Consider the following 19,659-nt stretch of genomic DNA (forward strand, 5'->3'; position numbering starts at 1 on the left):
AACTATTTTCAGACTGCTGTAAAAATCTACACTCTGTTTTACATGAAATCAGCCAAATTTAGGTAAATATTTAGATCTTTTAATATTAATTATATTTTTGGATGAGGTAATGTCCATTGAATGTAAACAAGGCTTATTTCAGCAGTATTTGTGCAAGTGGTAGATATGTATGTGGGGGCGGAAGTGAGAGGTAGTTGAAAGATTTAATGCTACCAGGGCTAATGAAATTACCCCATTTTGAAACTGTGAAAGAACTATAAAAGAAAAACAAAGTAATTGGGAATAAAATGGAAAATATTTAGCAAAGTGTCCACAAGGTGTGATTGAGCATTTTTTCCTCATATTTCTTGAAGCCTATAACCAAAATATTGTAATGCAATTTGATGAATGAACTTCACCATTCAATAAACATATTAAAGGTCTTCCTAACTTAATTTCTATGAATGTAACTAGAAGTTCTAAACGAGTGAATTACGGTGGTTGCTTTAGCCATGAGAAGGTACAATCCAAAGTACATTAATAGAAATTAAAATTGGAAAGAAGATATAAAAATTAAATTTTGTATTTTGAGTTTAGTTTTGTTTTTGCACTTTTATTTCCTTCCACACTCTTCCTTTCCTTATTTTAATATAAATAGACTGTCATTTAATCATTTAATATTGATTTTGATGACAAGTCAGTAAAATAGCCTATATCTTTTTCATGTTATGCCATACACAATTTCTAAAACTCCTTTAAGCAATGTATATATTTTCATTTTTAGAGGATATTCCAAATTTTCCTGATTCTGGTATATTTTATATAGATAGAAATTTTTCTAGGTTTTTCTGACTCAGTATCAAATTCATAGTAATGTACGTGCTCCACCTGGTGGTGAAAATAAACATTTTTTTTTTTTTTTTTTTTTTTTACTGCTAAAAAAAAAAAATAAATAAATAATAGAGCAGAATGAACTTGATATCCTGATCTTATATGTGTATAAAAGTAGCTTGTAGTATACCCAGGAAGAAATTACTAAATATTAACCACAAATTGAATATTAGTCAATAATATAATATACTTAAATCCATCATAGATTAAAATTTTGGTCAACTATCTTACAGGTTCTTTTTAGTTTAGTGATTTACACTTACTGAGTACATACTGTCTCTCTATGGAATACATAAGAAAAATATAAAATATTTATATATATATTAGAAAATATAACCTTCACTTTCTATAAATATCTATCAATCTGTCATCTATCTTTATTTTATCTCTCTCTTATGTCCCGGATTCTACCCTATTGGTACCATTTAATTACATGGATGTTCCTGCCCTTCCATTTAATATTAGGTACACTTTGAGGCTGTTAGTATTTAAAATACTTCCTCGCGCTAATTTAAACTGAACACACTTTACTAGTTATAATTCCCAATTAAAATTCTAGAGCAGGACCTATGGAAGTGAAAAGTGAAGTTATTACTCCTACTCATAATTCTTAACTTGACAGGAAATTCCTTTTCGATTTGGCACTATTATGTTCTAAATGTGATTTGCTTTAGATATAGTATATTTCTCAAGCCTAGTCATCTGACTATACACTTAACTAACTCCACTGACGGCATGAATTATACATGTCTTATCAGGTATTTTCCATCTGAAAGTTCCCGAGTCTTCTCCTATCGGCTCAGCCATTGGAAGAATAAGAGCTGTGGATCCTGATTTTGGACAAAATGCAGAAATTGAGTACAATATTGTTCCAGGAGATGGGGGAAATTTGTTTGACATCGTCACAGATGAGGATACACAAGAAGGAGTCATCAAATTGAAAAAGGTACATAGACAAGGTTTTGAACAGTTGATTACCCAATAATAATGACTAAAAGTTGAAAATGACAGAAATTTTAATTTCCTTAAACGAGTATATTAAATTTAAAAAAGACCAAACGGCTCTGAAGTATTCACTTCCTCAGGTATTTGTATTCTGAAAATCAACAGATAAATATTTTTTTTTGTTGAAACAGGTCCATGAATTTATTTATTAAAAAATTCTTACAAGAATTTAATTGTAATTTGATTTTTAATTGTTACAAACTTAAGCAAATATATTAATTAAAATAAGATCTAGGGGCTCCTGGGTGGCTCAGTTGGTTAAGTGTCTGACTCTTGATTTTGGCTCAGGTCATGATCTTATGGTTTGTGAGTTCGAGCCTCATATTGGGTTCTGCACTAACAGCAGGGAACCTGCTTGGGATTCTTTCTCTCCGTCCCTCTCTGCCCCTCCCCTCTCACTGGCTTTCTCTCTCTCAAAATTAAAACAACAACAACAACAACAACAACAAACATTTAAAATTAAAAAAAATTAATTAAGATCTAGAGGTAAATTCTAACCCCACCAGCTTTGGTCTTACCGTCTCATGACATTTCTGAGACTATAAATGTCTATATAAATATCTAATTCACACATTGCTGGTAAAGGTTTATATCACAGTGGAAGAATCCCTATGTCAGTAATCTATACTACTGAGGAATGGAAGAAATGAACAAGGGTAATTCTGGCCTTGAGGAGGTTTTAAGGAGGTAACTGAAAAGAAGGATTAATGAGAGATAGAGAGGAGGAAGGGGAGGGAGAATGAGAGGGAAAGATGAAAGGAGAGGGAGAGGGAGAAAGGGTGGGAGAGGGAAGGAAAGGCGGACTCTGATGGGAAGCCACTGAGTAATGTTAAATAGGTTAGGGGCGCCTGGGTGGCTCAGTTGGTTAAGCAACTGATTCTTGGTTTCTGCTCAGGTCACAATTTCATAGCTCATGATAAGGAGCCACGTGCTGGGCTCCATGCTAACAGCACGGAGCCTGCTTGGGATTCTCTCTTTTCTCTCTCTCTGCCCTTCCCTGCTCAAGAGCATGCTCTCCATCTCTGTCTATCTCTCTCTATCAAAATAATAATAATAATAATAAAAGGGATTAATACAGAGGAGAATCGCAGAAGGGGAGAGCACAACTGTCAATATTAGACAGGTTATAATCTGTGTTTTGTTGGGGAGTGGCTTGAAGAAGGGTTATGGAAATGTGAGAAAGGAAAATCACAATTATATTTAGGACGTGTAGATTGTTTCCATATCAGTGAAGCAAATTATAGGAATTTTTAAGAATGGAGTGTAGGAAAAACAGTGACACTCATTTAATTTAGTACTGTTTTCTCCTCTGCTACAAAGCATGTTGTATTCAACCCAAACTGCAGTATATCGTATACATTTAATAACTGCAATTATTTTAACCTACAAGAAGTATATTTGCAGTCATTCCCAGGAATGAGGTTGCTGTTTCCAGATTTGCTCAGGAACTCTGAATTTTAACAAAGACATGATATATATGACAATAAAAACAATATTGAAAATAAACACAATTTTCATATAGATTATTTATCACTTTTTATTTCCACTATTGCAATAAACTGTACCTTTTCTACAAATTAATTTAACCACATGATCTCATTCAGCACAATTATACATTTATGTTTAATTTTCAAAGTACTCTTAAAAACTATGTGTCACATTCTTATCAACTTTACTCCTTTATTGTTTCTTCTTGCTTTGCTCATTTTTCTCTTTTCTATTCAGTAGAAAGTCAATGAAAAATCTTATCACTTATTTTTTCTCAAAAAGCACTATACTTAAATGACTTACAAACATTAATTTAAATGGAGCAAATATGAATTCTCTTAGTAATAAAGAAAATAATAGAAAATATTTTACATCAAAAGTTAATAAAATTTATGTATGAAAATAAGTAAATTTACAAAGTAAAATTGAGGTACAGAAGAGTCAATATTGTGTATGCTATATATTTAAAATCTATATATGCATGTATATTTAAAGTTATACCTATATTTTATATTTATACACAACATTTTATATATTTTTCTTTATACATATTTATCATCTGTGCCAATAAAACATTGATGTCTAAGTGTCAATCTGGGAAAATGTGTGGGAAAATGTGTGTTACTTTTTAACACAATTGAAAACATGGCTAACTATAGTCTTTACATTACATCAAAATGGCTTGATCTTTGAAAGTAAATATTTAGTTATATAAATAAATTTTCGTAAATATTTACCTATTATACATCCTCACTAAAGCAATAAGAACAGAACTTTTCCCTTTTTAGCTTATGAAAAATTCATGAAAAGAGTCAAATTTTTGAACAATTTTATTTTGTTGCATTTTTTGATTTAATTTTTTGACTCTTCTCTTTCTTAAGGAGATTAAAAAGGATTTATGAAATTATGACATAACGTTGTTAAAATTGATTTACATAATAAAGAAAACCAGTCTGAAATGTGTATCTCCAAGTATAAAAAGTACATTTTTCTTCCTGCAGTGGATGAGTAATTGTCCATTTTGCTGGCATAAAATTTGTCATTTAAATAAAGTTCAGTGTCCATAACTAACGTTCACTCCTTCATTCAACAGGTACTGATGGGGAAGTCACTAAATCTGAGAGCCCACTCTGGATTCTGGGTATAAAGCAGTAAACAAAACAGATCCAATCCCTGAACTGAAGCAGCTTCCACTTAGTTGGGAAAGACAGATGATAAATGCAAAATCACTGACAGCAGCTATAAATTCAAGCTTGAAAAGCGTAAAGCAGGGTACAGGGATACAAGTCATTACTGCATGTGGTGGCTCTTATAATGAGGTGGTCAAAAAACGTTTCTCTGACAGGATGAAATTTCAGCAGACTCTTGAATGAAGCAGGAAATGAACCATGTAGTGTCTGAGTGAAGCTTGTTCCAGAAAGATTGGGCAGCAGCTGCAAGGAATCCAGTGGGTTGAGTGCACTAATGAAAGGGTTCCCAGCCAGAAATGAAGTCAAAGGTGCAGAGAAAGGGCCCTTCTTGGGAAGCCCAATAGGCCAGTCAGTCCAAGGACTCGAATTAGATCATGGTATGGGAAAGCCCAGGGTGACTTTAGATCTAAGTTACCTCTATCCTTGTAAAGCTGGGATACTGTGGTGTTCTGAGAATAATGACTAGGAAGTAAGGATAGAAATAGACCAGTTACAAACCTACAGAAATAATCCCAGAAACCGTTGATGGAGGTATGGACCATGCCTTGCGTAGTAATTGAGGTTGTGAGAAATGGTGAGATTCTGGCGACATTTTAAAGGGACAGCCAAAACATACTTTCATAAAAATTCTGATCATCCAGCAAATTACCAAACAATCGAATAGATTTGTTCTTAGTGTTGTGATTTGTCTTAATGTCTAAGTGAGGAAAACCTAGAGGCAATCTTTTGGAAAGGACAATTGTAGCTTGCAGAGTTCATCTATTAAATCTCAAAAAAAGACAAATATCCCAGGAGATCACTTCTGTAACAAAAATTTTAAAATTACCTATCATCTGTCTACCTACCTACTTACATACCTACATATCTATCTGCTGTATGTATTATATTTTGTGTGTTTGTACAAATATGTACGGGTAGAATTATGACTTGATTAAACATGGCAGAATGATTTCTTGAAAATAAAACCATTAGAAAAATTCTGTTGAATAGAGCCCATGAGAAACTCAAAATTAATTTAAACAACTGCAGTTGTTTAGAGTTTTGGGGGAGGAGTGAAGAATGTATTATAGAATTAGTTGTGTGTATATTCAGTAAGTTCTCAGAAAAGTTTACCTTGTAGTTACCTTTAGGAGTCGTAGAAAAATTAGGTGTGTGATGATAAATAAATATGTAAACGTCAATAGCACTATTCCAGTTACATGGTGATCTTTAAATTAGTTTTTTAAAAAATCTCCCTTCAACATCTCAGCATAAAATTGTAAAAAAGGGTTTTCATTAAAACCAAATTCATGCAGGAATTATGTTGTTAATGCATTTAGAAAGTCCAAAATATATTCTACCTTTGAATATGTAGCTATTTGATAAATATCAGTTACTTTAATTGTTTGGCTAACATTGAGTATGATATTTTGTTTACCGAGTTTTTCTTTTCTGAACTCAATAAACCAAATACTGGGTGTTGTATGTAAGTGATGAATCACTAAATTGTCCTCCTGAAACCAACACTACACTATATTTAACTGGAATTTAAATGACATCTTAAAATAAAATAAAATAAAATAAAATAAAATAAAATAAAATAAAATACAAAGTTCTCTGAAGCACATATTCTCGTTATTGTTTTATCTCCAAAATCTTTATTTGCTTTCCCTTTACCATTTCCCCTCTCTCTTTCTGAGGAGGGTGTAAGTGAATAAAAATGATAGCCAGGTTTATGAGCAGAGAAGAATGAAAAAAAAACCTTTTATTAATTTATTTTTTAACGTCAGCCTGAATTCAGTTTATGAGCCCTATGACATAATGTTATTTCGCTGTGTCACATTGAATTCAGAATAACATTATGAAACTTTACAAATCTTCTTAAGGCACAGGCTATTGGTAAAAATAAAACAAAACACACAAAAAACTACCCTTAGTCTACACTTATGTCACATTGCATTGAGCAAAATTTAAACAAATAGAAAGTACCCTATATGTTCTTAAGTATTATAACATTAAAAACACTAACAAAATCAAAATAATAGCTGTTAAAAGTTTCATCCCATCTAAAAATTAGGAGATAGGCTACATTTAAAACGAGAGCATAAAGCATTTTAAATTGAGCATTTTTATTCTTAATTGAAAAAGGAAAGGAAATATATTTTACTCTAGTTTTTTTTTCTACTGGAGAACTGAGAATAAATATAATTTATTATATAATTACATAGTTAACAGATATAAATATAAAATTACATGAGTTAAAAACATTGAGGGACTAAAAATAGAAATATATTTATAGAAGCACTGTAATTTCCTTGTTACTATTAAGAAATAAAAGCAATTAAAATACTGTCATCAACATTTAAGTTCTGCAAAAGGACAATTTTATTATCTTCCATAATTTCTCAGTTCTCTACCATTTCTACAAAAATGTCTGTTGGTAACTAGGAAATAAAGAGTGCATGTTTAAAGTAAAGAATGATGATGTGATTTCCTCTCTATTTTTAAATAAGTAAAACTTTTGGTTTAAAAAAGAATTCTTACTCTTTGATGTTAGTTGGAAATATTATTTCATTCCAAATAAACGTAACTGTTTTCACACTGAATCCAAAGCAGAATTGTTTTTTTCCCGTAAAAAAAGGAAGTAAAATGTTGTATTCTTTACCAGGATTTTTAGTAAATAGGCTAAGCTCTCAGCGGGTCCCACTGAACCATTCATATTTTACTTAGGTCCTGTTGGTAAAACTCATTTTCTTTTTGAAGTCAAATGGCAAGGAAAGGCTTTCACACCAAATGATTTGGTGAAGAGCACCACCATGTGGTTAATTTTTGAATAACTCTAAGGGGAAAAAGATGAAAAAATTCAGAATCGCTTATTTTATGTAGCCAAACATACACCTTTATTAAGTTTAAGACACTCCTATTTTTAGCCAGTCTGACATGCTTAAGTTTAAAGAAAAACATAAGTGGTGTTCTTTATTTATTTCTGTAAATATGATGTCCCAGTTTTTGTAAATATTTGTCATCACCTTTTCTTTTAAACATCTTACCTAACTTGGCTAATCAGTCTTATAAACTCTACACTGGCTCCTAGACTGAAATTACCAAAGCAGCTCGTTTTGCTTCCCATCAGGCATTTAAAACTGTGTGTTCTATAGTCTGTTCAAACTCAGAATGACCAAAGTCAAATTCCTTCTCTTCTCCCAACAAGAGCGCTTCTGTTCATGTCTTCTCCTTCCTAGATAAGGCTCCACTTCCTCTCCAGTTTCGTAACCCCCAAATCTAGACTTTTTTCTTATGTTGCTTCTCTTGCCATCAGCTTCCTTGTGACAAATAGGGTGTAAATCCTGGCCACTAATTTCTCCTGAACATGGGTTAAAATGTCCCTCTTTCTCTGCCTACTGGGTTGGCATGCATCCTCCTGGTTATTCCTTCTACCACTGCTATGGCCATTCTCTGAATATATTCATTTAACTTACCCTTTCCTCTATGAGTGGTTGAAACCTAACTCTGTTCCTCTTACTCTCATGCTAAAGTCCTTTTTTTGTTTCCATCATTAGTAAGATACCAAGCAAACCGTCTGTTTTGTATTATCATCTGCTGCACACATGAATAAGCACGCACATATATACAGGCTATTTTCCAACCATACGAAATTCACTGCGATTTCTACCAAATGCACTAGTCTTCCTTTTGCACAGAAGACACTGCCCCACATAAGTTTCTTAGTTGATTCTTTCTGTTGTTGTTGTTGTTGTTGTTTTTAACTATCTCCCATGTCTCATACCAAAGACTTTCATGAGTCCCTCAGGCAAAGCTGATCACTTCTTACTTTCTTCCAAAACGTCAGCATTTCTTTCAAACACCTACGATACTTATAGCATTAATACTTTAAACACATCTATTATTCCTACTATATTTGAGCCCCCTAAAGGCACTTTATCATATCTGTATTTGTGTTGTCACAATAAAGGACATTCTTGAAATATACAGGGTGTTTAAATTTTTTATTGACTACAGAACAAATGCATTGTGTTGGTTTATTGTTTTATGATGCATTCTTTTTTAGTTCTCCAGTACTATGTAAAGTTTAATGTATTTTATAAATTACTTAGAAAGATAGTGTTTTACTGATTATGCATATGAGAAATAAGAAACTCAAAGAAAAAAGGTAACTTTTTCAAAGTTGAACAGCTTGTAAATTATAGTATGTTTGAAAAGCATATTAACTGTTATAACTATTGTTACCAACAATATATGTTAGAAGTAAAATGTGAGAGGGGCGCCTGGTTGGCTCAGTCAGTTGGGCCTCTGACTTTTTCTCAGGTCATGATCTTAGCCTTCATAAGTTCAAGCCCCACATCAGACTCTATGCTGACAGCTCAGAACCTGCTCAGGATTCTGTGTCTCCCTCTCTCTCTGCCTCTCTCTCTCTCTCTCTCTCAAAAATAATTAAACATTAAAAAAAAGAGAAGTAAATTGTGAACTTGGTTATTCAAGAAAGCTCAAAAAATAATTGGCCTCCCTAGATGATCATGATCTATACTGTGTGTGCATGTAAAACACGTATTTTACTTAAGTATTTATAAAAGTTAATGTAATCTTTCATTTTTAGGGTAAAATCTTTCATTTACCCCAAACCCTTAACTAGAAGCACTAGAATTTCTTTCAGTATTCTTTTTTGTTTTGTTTTGTCTTGCTGAATTAGTTACTGAATTTGTTCCAAAAAGTATCATCACTAAAATATGGGCATAGAGCGAATAATGCCCATGATTCTTAAATTAATTCATTAAAACTATCAAAAATTCATAGTGCTACAAAAATCTGGAGTCTAAATTATGCCCACAAAAATTAAAGGCATTTCTAACAAGTAGTTCTGTGATAAACTTATGTAGAGGTAACTTTTAGGAAGTACATGTTTCTTCACTTTAATAATTTTATTTAGAAAATACGTTTTTTGCCTGGTCATTCCATTGGTTTTTTTTTTTTTTTTTTTTTTTTTTTTGTTGGTTTTGCTTTTTTTAATTTTAAAACTGAAAGGCCGTTGAAATTTGTCAACAACTAAAATTCAGGTTTTAAAAATGGCCACATTTGACTTTTTTCCCTTTTTTGTTGGGGAATGTTTACCTAATCATGTAACAACTTTTATGCATCAAATAATTAGTTCATGGGGGCACCTGGCTGGCTCAGCTGGTTGAGCTTCAGACTCTTTGTTTTGGCTCAGGTCATGATCTCCTGGATTGTAAATTCAAGCCCGGTGTCGGGCTCCGTGCTGACAGTGCAGAGTCTGTTTGAGATTCTCTCTCTGCTCCTCCCCACTCTCCTTCAGCACGCAGGCTCTCTCTCTCTCTCAAAAATAGGTAAATAAACTTAAACAAAAATAATTACCTCTCTACTTTTTAGTAAGTTGCTGAGTTGAATTCCTTCCTCAACAGTGATAGGATACACAAACTGCCATCTACCCCCAACACACAGAACATGATCTGACCCCCAAATTTTACACTTTTCCATACCATTTATTGCCGCCCAACATGGTACATATTTTGCCTATGTATCTTGTTGTTGTCCATCAACTCCTAGAAGACAGCAAACTCCACACAGGTGGTGATTTTTGTCTGCTTTGCTCAGTTCTAGCATGGGTAATCATGTCTAGAACGTGGTAGGATGTTCAAAAAATATTTATTGAAAGGTATAGAATTTATTCTATGGAATTTAACCTTTGCTCACCTTCCATCAGGGTCATTAGCTTCTGACTTCCCCATGCGTGGTTTTTCTTTTCTCAGTTCCTATCATTATTACATCCTCAGGAATGCATTTCCTGGGTGCCTGGGTGGCTCAGTTGGTTAAGAGGTCGATTTGGCTCAATCATGCATGATCTTGTGACTTGTGGGTTTGAGCCCCATATCTTGCTCTCTGCTGTTGGCATGGAGCCCACACTTTGGATCCTGTCTCCCTCTCTCTGTCCCTCCCCCGCTCAAGCTCACTCTCTGTCTTTGTCTCTCTCAAAAATAAATAAACATGAAAAAAATGCACTTCCAATGTGCTCTATGCAATTATGTTTCCTCGTGTCTTATTACCTAATTTTCCTCATAAATCTTAACACCAGCTGAAAATGATGTACTTACTAATTTGTTGTTGTTGTTGTTGTTGTTGCCATCCTTTTCTACAATATAAGGCTTGTGATAAAATGGACTTCATTTAACTTGTTAACCACTCTATTCTCAACACCAAACATTTGATTTGATCAATGTGAATTTAAATTGATGTGAATAATCAAAGAAGTACGTGCAGATATCATCTATGAATGATTTTCTATGTAACATGAGTTGTGGTCAAGTTCTGGAATAAATTCTTATGAAACAGAAAGTGCCAGCAACAAATACATAAATTGGTTACCATGTCGATCATAAAACTAAGTTTTGGGAAACTTAATTTTCCTTTAAAATGATGCTTGATCAGAAAATCTTATCTTTGTAGCACACCCTGGCACAAAGAAATTACTTTGTAAGTTCTTTTCCGTCTTGTCTTTTCATCATGGTTCAGGCTGGTATAAGTCTGTTTTCTGCTTGTCCTGAAAGGCACCTACCCTGATTTGGATAAAGGTTCAGCCTTCAGTCATTTGGATTGATTGAAAATATTTCCTTCCATTGGCCATTAAGAACCACTATATGATTGAGAAAGTAGAATTTTATTACTAAAGAATACATTGTGTTGAGTGATGACTTTACTCTGTTGGCAAAATAATACCGATACGTGTTAACCATAAAAATTGAAGCAATATAGAGGAGTAAAAAGTAAAGACAGATGGAAGTGTGGGTCAGAGGATACCGTAACTGGGTCCTCTGCTGAAACCTCAGCACCTCTCAGGCTGAAATCAAGGCGTCGGCTGGGGTGCCATCTGATTTGAAGCTTAGAGACACTCTCCGAGCTTATTGGTTGTGGGCGGAATTCATTTCTTTGTGGCTTTATGACTGAGGTCGGTATTTCTTGCTAGTTATTGGCTAGGTTTCAGTGTCAACTCCGGTAGGCGCCCCTTGAGGACTTGCCAGGTGGTTTCTACCCTCGTGAGTTTACATCTTCAAGGCCAGGAGGAAATTACCTGCACTGCCTTTTTTAATTTATTTTTATTTTTTAAGTTTATTTTAACCATCAGGTGGGAGTGGCACCTTAATCAAGTAGGTAAATAAAATGAATAAAATGTAGATCTTTTCTAGAAAGAAGTTGCCCAATCATGTAGATTATCAGGAGCATTTTGATGTCTAGGAGAAAGTAAGGGCAGAGGAGGGGAACACATGGTATTAGTGGCTATATTCTGAGACAGAAGTGAATTCTGGCCCCCCTCCCCCCAAAGGGGTAAGTATAAGCTAGGACAGCTCAGTTAGCTTTCTAGGCAAAAGGACCCAAGGTGATCATGTCAAAATAATCTTACGTTAGAAGATAGGGGTCAGTATGATGGAAAATTATATTGTTTCACATTCATAGAGCATTTAGGGTTTATAAAAACAAGAAATATATTTTTCTATGTCCTTTAATTTGAATGACCTAGCACAGCCCTCTTTCTTACACATCGGTCTCTCTCATTCATTAAACGAGATGACATGTTTCTCACTAATTTCTGAGTTTGTTGAATGCAGAAAAAGCAAATCTTGTCATTGGACCCAGGAAGCATTCCAAGCCTCACCACCATGTAGGCTGTTGATATTTTTTAAATTAATTCAATATTAAATGGCTTAATTTTGTTAGATATTTCTTCTTTTTCTCAACCTAAAGTTACCATTTTAATAATTTGAATTTTGTTAATTCCACTGAGACACTATTACAATAAGCCTAACTGAGGTTCAAAAGGATATCCCTTTAATATTTAAAAATGGTTTTCCTATCTTTGATCTTTATTCTACGTAAACTTTCTCAGTAATTGTTAACAGTTTCATATTTTCTGCTTGAATAATGCTTTGCTGTCCTATTCTGGCAATTGGTTTTTGTTGTTGTTGTTTGTTGTTTTGTTTTGCTTTTTCATGATTTTGATTCCTTTAACAAAACCCGGTAGTCAAGCTGTAGGCTTATCGAAATAGCATCATGGGACTACCTCCTTTTTCGTTCTTGATATTATGTTCCTATTCATTTAACCAATAACTAAAAAATCAATGATGGCATATTATGCATGCCATTATTTACTTTTATTGGCTTAATGATAAATTGAAATTCTTTTTTTTTTTTTTTTAATTTTTTTTTCAACGTTTATTTATTTTTGGGACAGAGAAAGACAGAGCATGAATGGGGGAGGGGCAGAGAGAGAGGGAGACACAGAATCAGAAACAGGCTCCAGGCTCTGAGCCGTCAGCACAGAGCCCGACGCGGGGCTCGAACTCACGGACCGCGAGATCGTGACCTGGCTGAAGTCGGATGCTTAACCGACTGCGCCACCCAGGCGCCCCGATAAATTGAAATTCTTAACAAAACAGATGGAAATTGAAGAAAATCAATATCATATTGACATAATATAATAGGCAAATAAGCATGAGACAAGTCACTAAAAATACATAAAAAGATAAAAGAAAACATTGAGCGCAAAGCAGATAAAAAATGAATAAAATTGGACAAATTAGATAAATAAGGGAATAATTACAGGGAAAATAAATATAGATTCCCCTGAATGAAAATGATTGTGAACAGAACTTAATGTCACATCTCGGTGGTGTTACTATTTGCTCTAATAAACTCCATGGAATTGTGAGAGTTTTTGAGGATTTCACAGGGATTTTTTTTAAAATTTTCCATTTTCATCCTCAGAGGAAGTGCATAAAATTATGGTCTTATCCTTAAGGGAGAAATAGATCTCCCTTAATTTCCCCAGGTGTGCTGAGACAAAAAACAGATCTGTTGACACAGCAATTAGCAAGTCATTGGAGTCATAGCAGAGGGAATTAATTTAGAAAACAGAAACTACTAAAGGTCCCTGAAAATCTCTATGTTAATGTTAATTTCCTATTGTCTTAGTTTTTCATAGGTGATGAGAAGGGAGAGCCATTGACTCTAAAGTTTATATAAAGCACCGTGGCAACCCATATTTCCAAAATGTAATATTTTCAGTTATTTGTAACATAAAACAAATATTCATAATAAAAGTGAAAGTAAGTAGTAGTAACGTATTAAAATAGAGAATCAGTGACTTCTGGACAAATGACTTCCAAATACCATGTTTAACAATTGTGTTTAATTTGATCACATATGTTCAAGGTAAAAGATTGGTAAAATATCCTAATGATGCATTACAATGCCTACTAATTATATATACAATGCTGAGAACACCAAAGACCAAAACTCTATAATTACCACTGTGCATGCTTTAAATCCTGACAGAGTCCTTTTTTTCAGTGAAAAGACTTAAACAGTAAAAAATATTTAATAAAAAATTATATTACTGTCAAAATAAGAAGAGTAGTTCAAGAAAAAAAAACAAAACATATTTTGTACCAAATTTTAAACTGGAATGTAGACTATCCTAGCTATCCAATTTCAATTTTATTGTATTTTAATTATAGCTTAATTCCACTAGATGTCAGTATTGTATAAGATCAGAAAATAACTTGCCTTAAAATTTCTCTTGGTGTTTTAACTGCTCCTACAAAATGAATAAGCCCTACTTAAGCATGTATGTGCACATACGTGCCATTTTAGTATATGCAACTAATTATCGTTACAAGTTACCCAGAATAATCTACAAGAGCGTGATTCCGAAAATGTGTCTTTACCCACTAATTACAAGTTTTGAAACCGATTCAGAATTGGTATTACCTCGCAAATGTTCTGAAACAATGTTCACCATCTTTGCCACATTCTATATGCATGCACCTCTTCATTTTCGATTTGTCCTTATTCCAGCCATTAGATTTTGAAACAAAGAAGGCATATACTTTTAAAGTAGAAGCCTCCAACCTTCACATTGACCACAGATTTCACTCCGCGGGCCCTTTTAAAGACACAGCCACAGTGAAGATCAGTGTGCTGGATATTGAGGAGCCACCGGTGTTTAGCAAGCCGCTCTATACCATGGAGGTTTATGAAGACACTCCAGTTGGGACCATCATCGGTGCTGTCACTGCACAAGACCTAGATGTGGGCAGTAGTGCTGTTCGGTAAGAAAAAGAAACTTTTCATTTTCTGTGTGTCGGAAGAGAAAGGAAAAACAATGCTCTGTCCAAACCTGCATGGATGATTGAGTTTGGGGAAAATGTTATGCCTTCGCGTGATACGTATTAGAGGAAAAGCCACAGGATTTGAACAAAGACATCTGCTATCAGTCCCTGTAGCAGTGGCTTAACAGTGGCATGATGGTGAACATGTTACTCAAGCTAACCAGTCGCAATTTTTCATTTGTAAAAGGCATTTATTAATACAACCTCAAAGGATGAATTCCCATGATTCATGGTATGGAGATACTTTCACAGTACCTGAAGTATAGTAGACATTTAATACATTTTTTCAATTACTCAAAAATCTCTGTCTCTTGCTGGAAGTTAGTGTTTGAGAAAGATGGTTTGACCACTTGCCATTTGCAGTTCATTTTTTTCACTGACAATTGTGTCCGCTGATGAAAGCAGTTAGAGCCAGTTCTAGGGTAAGATGAATTATGGAATTGCTCAAAGCCCAGACGTTACAAAGAGCTCCTTTTGCTATAAGGCTGCTGGGTAGTGAGTCAACAAAGCCATCGGTAGAGTAAGAAAATAATCTCTCTCTCTCCTTCCTCCCGAAACCCATACATTCCATTTGTACTACTACTGAAACAGTGGGATTTCCCTTTCCCTCACTTATACATTGATTCTGCAACATAGTTTGAGACTTCCTATTGATTCAACTCTATTTCTTCTGAACCTTTAAATTCCCTGCTAGCTGCCCATATCCCACATGCATACAAGCACTGGGAAACCAAAAAAAAAAAAAAAAGTAGAAAAGAAAGAGAGAGAACAGTGTGTTATTTGTTCTGAATCTTCCACCTCTAAGGGGTTAAACCTTCATATACAAAATCAGACCAAAGAAAAGTTGGCTTTTGATGCAAAAACACTATTGACCTAAGGAAAATATATAGACACATATCTTATAAGACTTTCTGTCATGGGCAATAATACAAAAAATGCATAAATCATTCAGTGGTTACCTCAACACATTCATAGCATATAGGAAAGTCTCAGGAAATGGCTTGAGAGCAGGTAAGCCTTGTTCTTTGTATTCATATGAATCTATCTCCCAAGATGGTCTTAGTATTCCTCTTCTCGAAACGCGTCAGTGGTCAGGAGAGAACGCTAAAGAAGCACCATTTGTCTTGGGAAAGAGAAGAGAAATAGAAACTCCTGAGTGCCCCTACATGTCAGGTTGAATGCTGGTTAATTTCCTCATTGGATTTAAGTTGTTGTTCTACATGTCCATTTTACAACATGACTCGCACTCAGTTAAACTCCAGAAGAGTGTGTTTATTACTAGTGTTTGTAGAAGCGTGCTCAAGAATCAGCTCTATTAGCAGCTGTTATATATTAACCTGTCATCATTCATCAGTCCTATTCTTAAGACCACAAGTGTGCTGTTGATAATTGTGAAACTGGGAAATGCCTCGTGAGTAGATTCATGGGGAATTTTGAGAATATAAACAGTTACAGAAGAAATATTGAAGGCTGTAAAGAAAGTAGTAGGTAAATAAATATGGATTGAAATTCTCTATGATACATACAGTAAATGAGAATTCTGGAACATAGTGAAACATGATATCTAGAGAACATGCTAAGTTATTTAATTTACTGTATGTTCTATCTCTGAAGACTGATCAAAGCGTGATGGGATCAAAATATTTATAAAATATGAACTTAATGCAGTATGTCAAAAACAAAACCAAACAAATCAGAGAATTTATAAGGAAACCCACCACCTGGCAAATGTGGGAGGGTGGTGAGGGTTTCAGATTTCCAAATACAAGAACATGTTTAGAGTTAAGATCCTGGTGTGAGGAATAAAGGAAAGCTATGTTTTAGAGAAACAATTCAACTGTAAGACTGGTGTTGTTGTTGTCGTTGTTGTTGTTGTTGTTGTTGGGAGGGGAGGTTACTGTCACGCGAGCTAGTGTCCGACAAGAGCTACTGTATATGGAAAAAAGCGGCATCACTAGTCTTCCTTCTAATAGGTTGCTACCTGACTCACCAAAGCTGTAGACACAGATGGATCTAATTGATCCCCGTGAGGGGTTGTCAAAAGAAAGAGCCGCTTTTGAGTCAACATGAAAGCTCTCTTCCTTCCATGTCCTTGGAGTAAACAATAAGCTTGAATCATGTCAGTTGAGGAAACATAGGGTATGAATCATCGTATTTTGGGCCTGAAAACATGTTTGCTCACTTAAAAATGGTAGTAAAAAGATGTGAAAAATAAGCATCAAAATGTGAAATTACCTAACATTTAGGTATACTTTGTTTCCCTTTGCTTCACTGTCTTTTCACAGGGTTACTGTACGAGGCATTAATTCAGAGCTACATTATTCCATACCAGTGGGTATTTTATTACCTTTTTAAGGTTTATTTATTTATTTTCAGAAGAGAGAGAGAGAGAGAGAGAGAGAGAGAGAGAGAGAGAGACCACAAGCGGGGGAGGGGCAGAGAGAGAGGGAGAGAGAGAGAATTCCCAGCAGGCTTCATGCTGTCAGTGCAGAGCTCGATCCCATGTACCGTGGGTTCATGAACTGAGCTGCAATCGAGAGTCGAATGGTTAACTGACTGAGCCACCGAGTCACCCCAGTATATTATTTTATTATCACTGAGCCCAGAATAAAGAACCAGAATGCAATGGCATTAAGCAAGGATTAAAACAATTTTGAAGAAAGGTACAGTTGGGTGTAATAACTCCAAATGTAGTTGACCCTTGAACAATGTGGGGGTTAGTGGCTCTAACCCTCTGCATAGTTGAAAATCCACACGTAACTTGACTCCCCAAAATCTCTAATAGCCTACTATTGACCAGAACCCTCATGATTAATGTAAGCAGCCATTAACATGTATTTTGTATGTTATATATATATATTATATACTGCATTCTTAAAATAAAGTAAGCCAGAAAAATAAAATGTATTAACAAAAGCATGAGGATGATAAAATACTTTTACAAAACTGTTTTGTATATATCAAAGAAGACCCTCATATAAGTGGAACTGTGCCGTTGAAACCTGTGTTGTTCAGGAGTCAAACGTATACCATATCTGGTCCCCCCCATCCCAAGCTTAATTTCTTGTTATTGTTTCCTTCACTCTTCTAGCCTTTGCTATTAGATACATTCATTTCCTGTCTCTAATGTTCTGTATCCTTTGACCCTCTTATTATATAGTTTATGAGAACAGTTTCTTGTGAGTCAAGTGAGAATGAGTTTGCCCACCACTGGTGAAGTGAGGGATTTTCACAACAGTAGTCTCTTAAGCTTAGAAATGAAATTTAATATATATGATCACTATTCAGTTACATGAAAATTAACATTTGTCTTGAGTATGAGTGATTTGAACTACAGAGAGATTTTAGTGGATAATTTTGTTCAGTCTGCCATGTTTCTTTTGTTACAAAGACGTAAACTTCTTAGTTATCCTATGAATTTTAAAAGAAAATTTAATCTAATTAATTTTATGTATAAAATAGGAAAAGGGATAATTCAATTCTAAACTCAATCTATGTAAGAAGTATAGGATGATAAGAATCTGATGACTCAAAATGTATTTTGTGCATATAAACTTCCATATATAAATTCAAAATAACATACTTTAATTGAACAACTAAAATGCTCCTTATTCATGTAACCTTCTGTTTAATGGTATTTCTAACCAAAACCTACCACTTAAATCAAGTAGTAAAATCAATTAATAAACAGAAAACCATTATCAACTACCATAAGTAGATTGTGATATTTAAAATAATTAATAACTTGTCATTAAAATAGAAATGTTTATCTGTGTCCTGCTTAAAATGATCTTAAATCCTAAATTTGGTCTGTTCACCAGAGTTTTGGGAAAAAAAATCTGTAATCAACTGGCATTGATTTTTTCATCATGAATTAAGAGACTATCAGTGTAGCTGATTTTTATTTGAGAGACATTTCCAATACATCAAAAATCTTATTATATGGACAGGAAGTTGAGCTCAACTACAAAACATCCTTAGGAGGTGAGAGGAAAAAGAGACCCAGCTTATCAAATACCATCTGGTAGCAACATATATAATTTATTTTCAGTGGTAATTAAATGGTAAAAATTCGGGGTGCCTGGGTGGCTCAGTCAGTTGATCGTCCAACTTTGGCTCAGGTCATGATCTCATGGTTCCTGAGTTCGGGCCCCGCATCGGGCTCTGTGCTGACATCTCAGAGCCTGGAGCCTGTTTCTGATTCTGTGTCTCCCTCTCTCTCTGCCCCTCCCCGTCATGTGCTGTGTCTCTCTCTGCCTTTCAGAAATAAAGCAAAAACTAATAAAAAAAGATTTGAAAAAATGGTAAAAATTCAGGGGTGTCTGGGTTGCTCAGTCAGTTGAATGTCCGATTTTGGCTCAGGTCATGATATCATAGTTCGTGAGTTCAAGCCCCACATGGACTCACTGCTGTCAGTGCAGATCCCACATCAGATCTTCCTTCCCCATCCTCCCATTTTTGCACTCCCTGTATCTCAACAACACGAAACAAAACAAAACAAAAAACAGGCAAAACTTCAAAATTCAAAAAGTCGCCCACTCCCAGACATTAATACATTCAGCCTCTACTGCAGTGTCTAAATTCCACATTCCCCTTTTCCCCCTAAGTTTCTTTGAATTTTTCCATAATACCAGGTTCTCTCTACTTTTTATTCTCATATTTACATCATTTGTATGCCATATCTTTATTTTTTCACATCTTTAATTTTTCATTCTCCACTTTCATTTTCATTTATTTAGTGAGATTTTTGTACGATTAAATGATGAAGTATTGGTGTAAATTTTTTTTACATTTTAATTTATTAAGTTTTTCATAGATGTCTTGCATTTTTTTTGATGTTTATTTATTTTGAAGGAGAGCATGAGGGGGAAGGGGCAGAGAGAGAAGGAGACCCAGGATCCAAAGCAGGCTCCAGGCTCTGAGCTGTCAGC

The 19,659-nt window shown here is 34.5% G+C and overlaps 1 protein-coding gene across 1 annotated transcript in view; it reads left to right on the top strand.

The window, feature by feature from the left end:
- The window catches only part of LOC115525123 (cadherin-12), a 93,790-nt gene that overhangs the window by 32,270 nt on the left and 41,861 nt on the right, over nucleotides 1-19,659 (top strand). The window contains exons 3-4 of the mRNA XM_032594644.1: nucleotides 1,629-1,816; nucleotides 14,415-14,668. Of these exons, the coding sequence (XP_032450535.1) occupies nucleotides 1,629-1,816; nucleotides 14,415-14,668 (442 nt within the window). The remainder of the gene's footprint in view (nucleotides 1-1,628; nucleotides 1,817-14,414; nucleotides 14,669-19,659) is intronic.

Source organism: Lynx canadensis, chromosome A1 (assembly GCF_007474595.2).
Source record: "Lynx canadensis isolate LIC74 chromosome A1, mLynCan4.pri.v2, whole genome shotgun sequence".
Taxonomy (NCBI): domain Eukaryota; kingdom Metazoa; phylum Chordata; class Mammalia; order Carnivora; family Felidae; genus Lynx; species Lynx canadensis.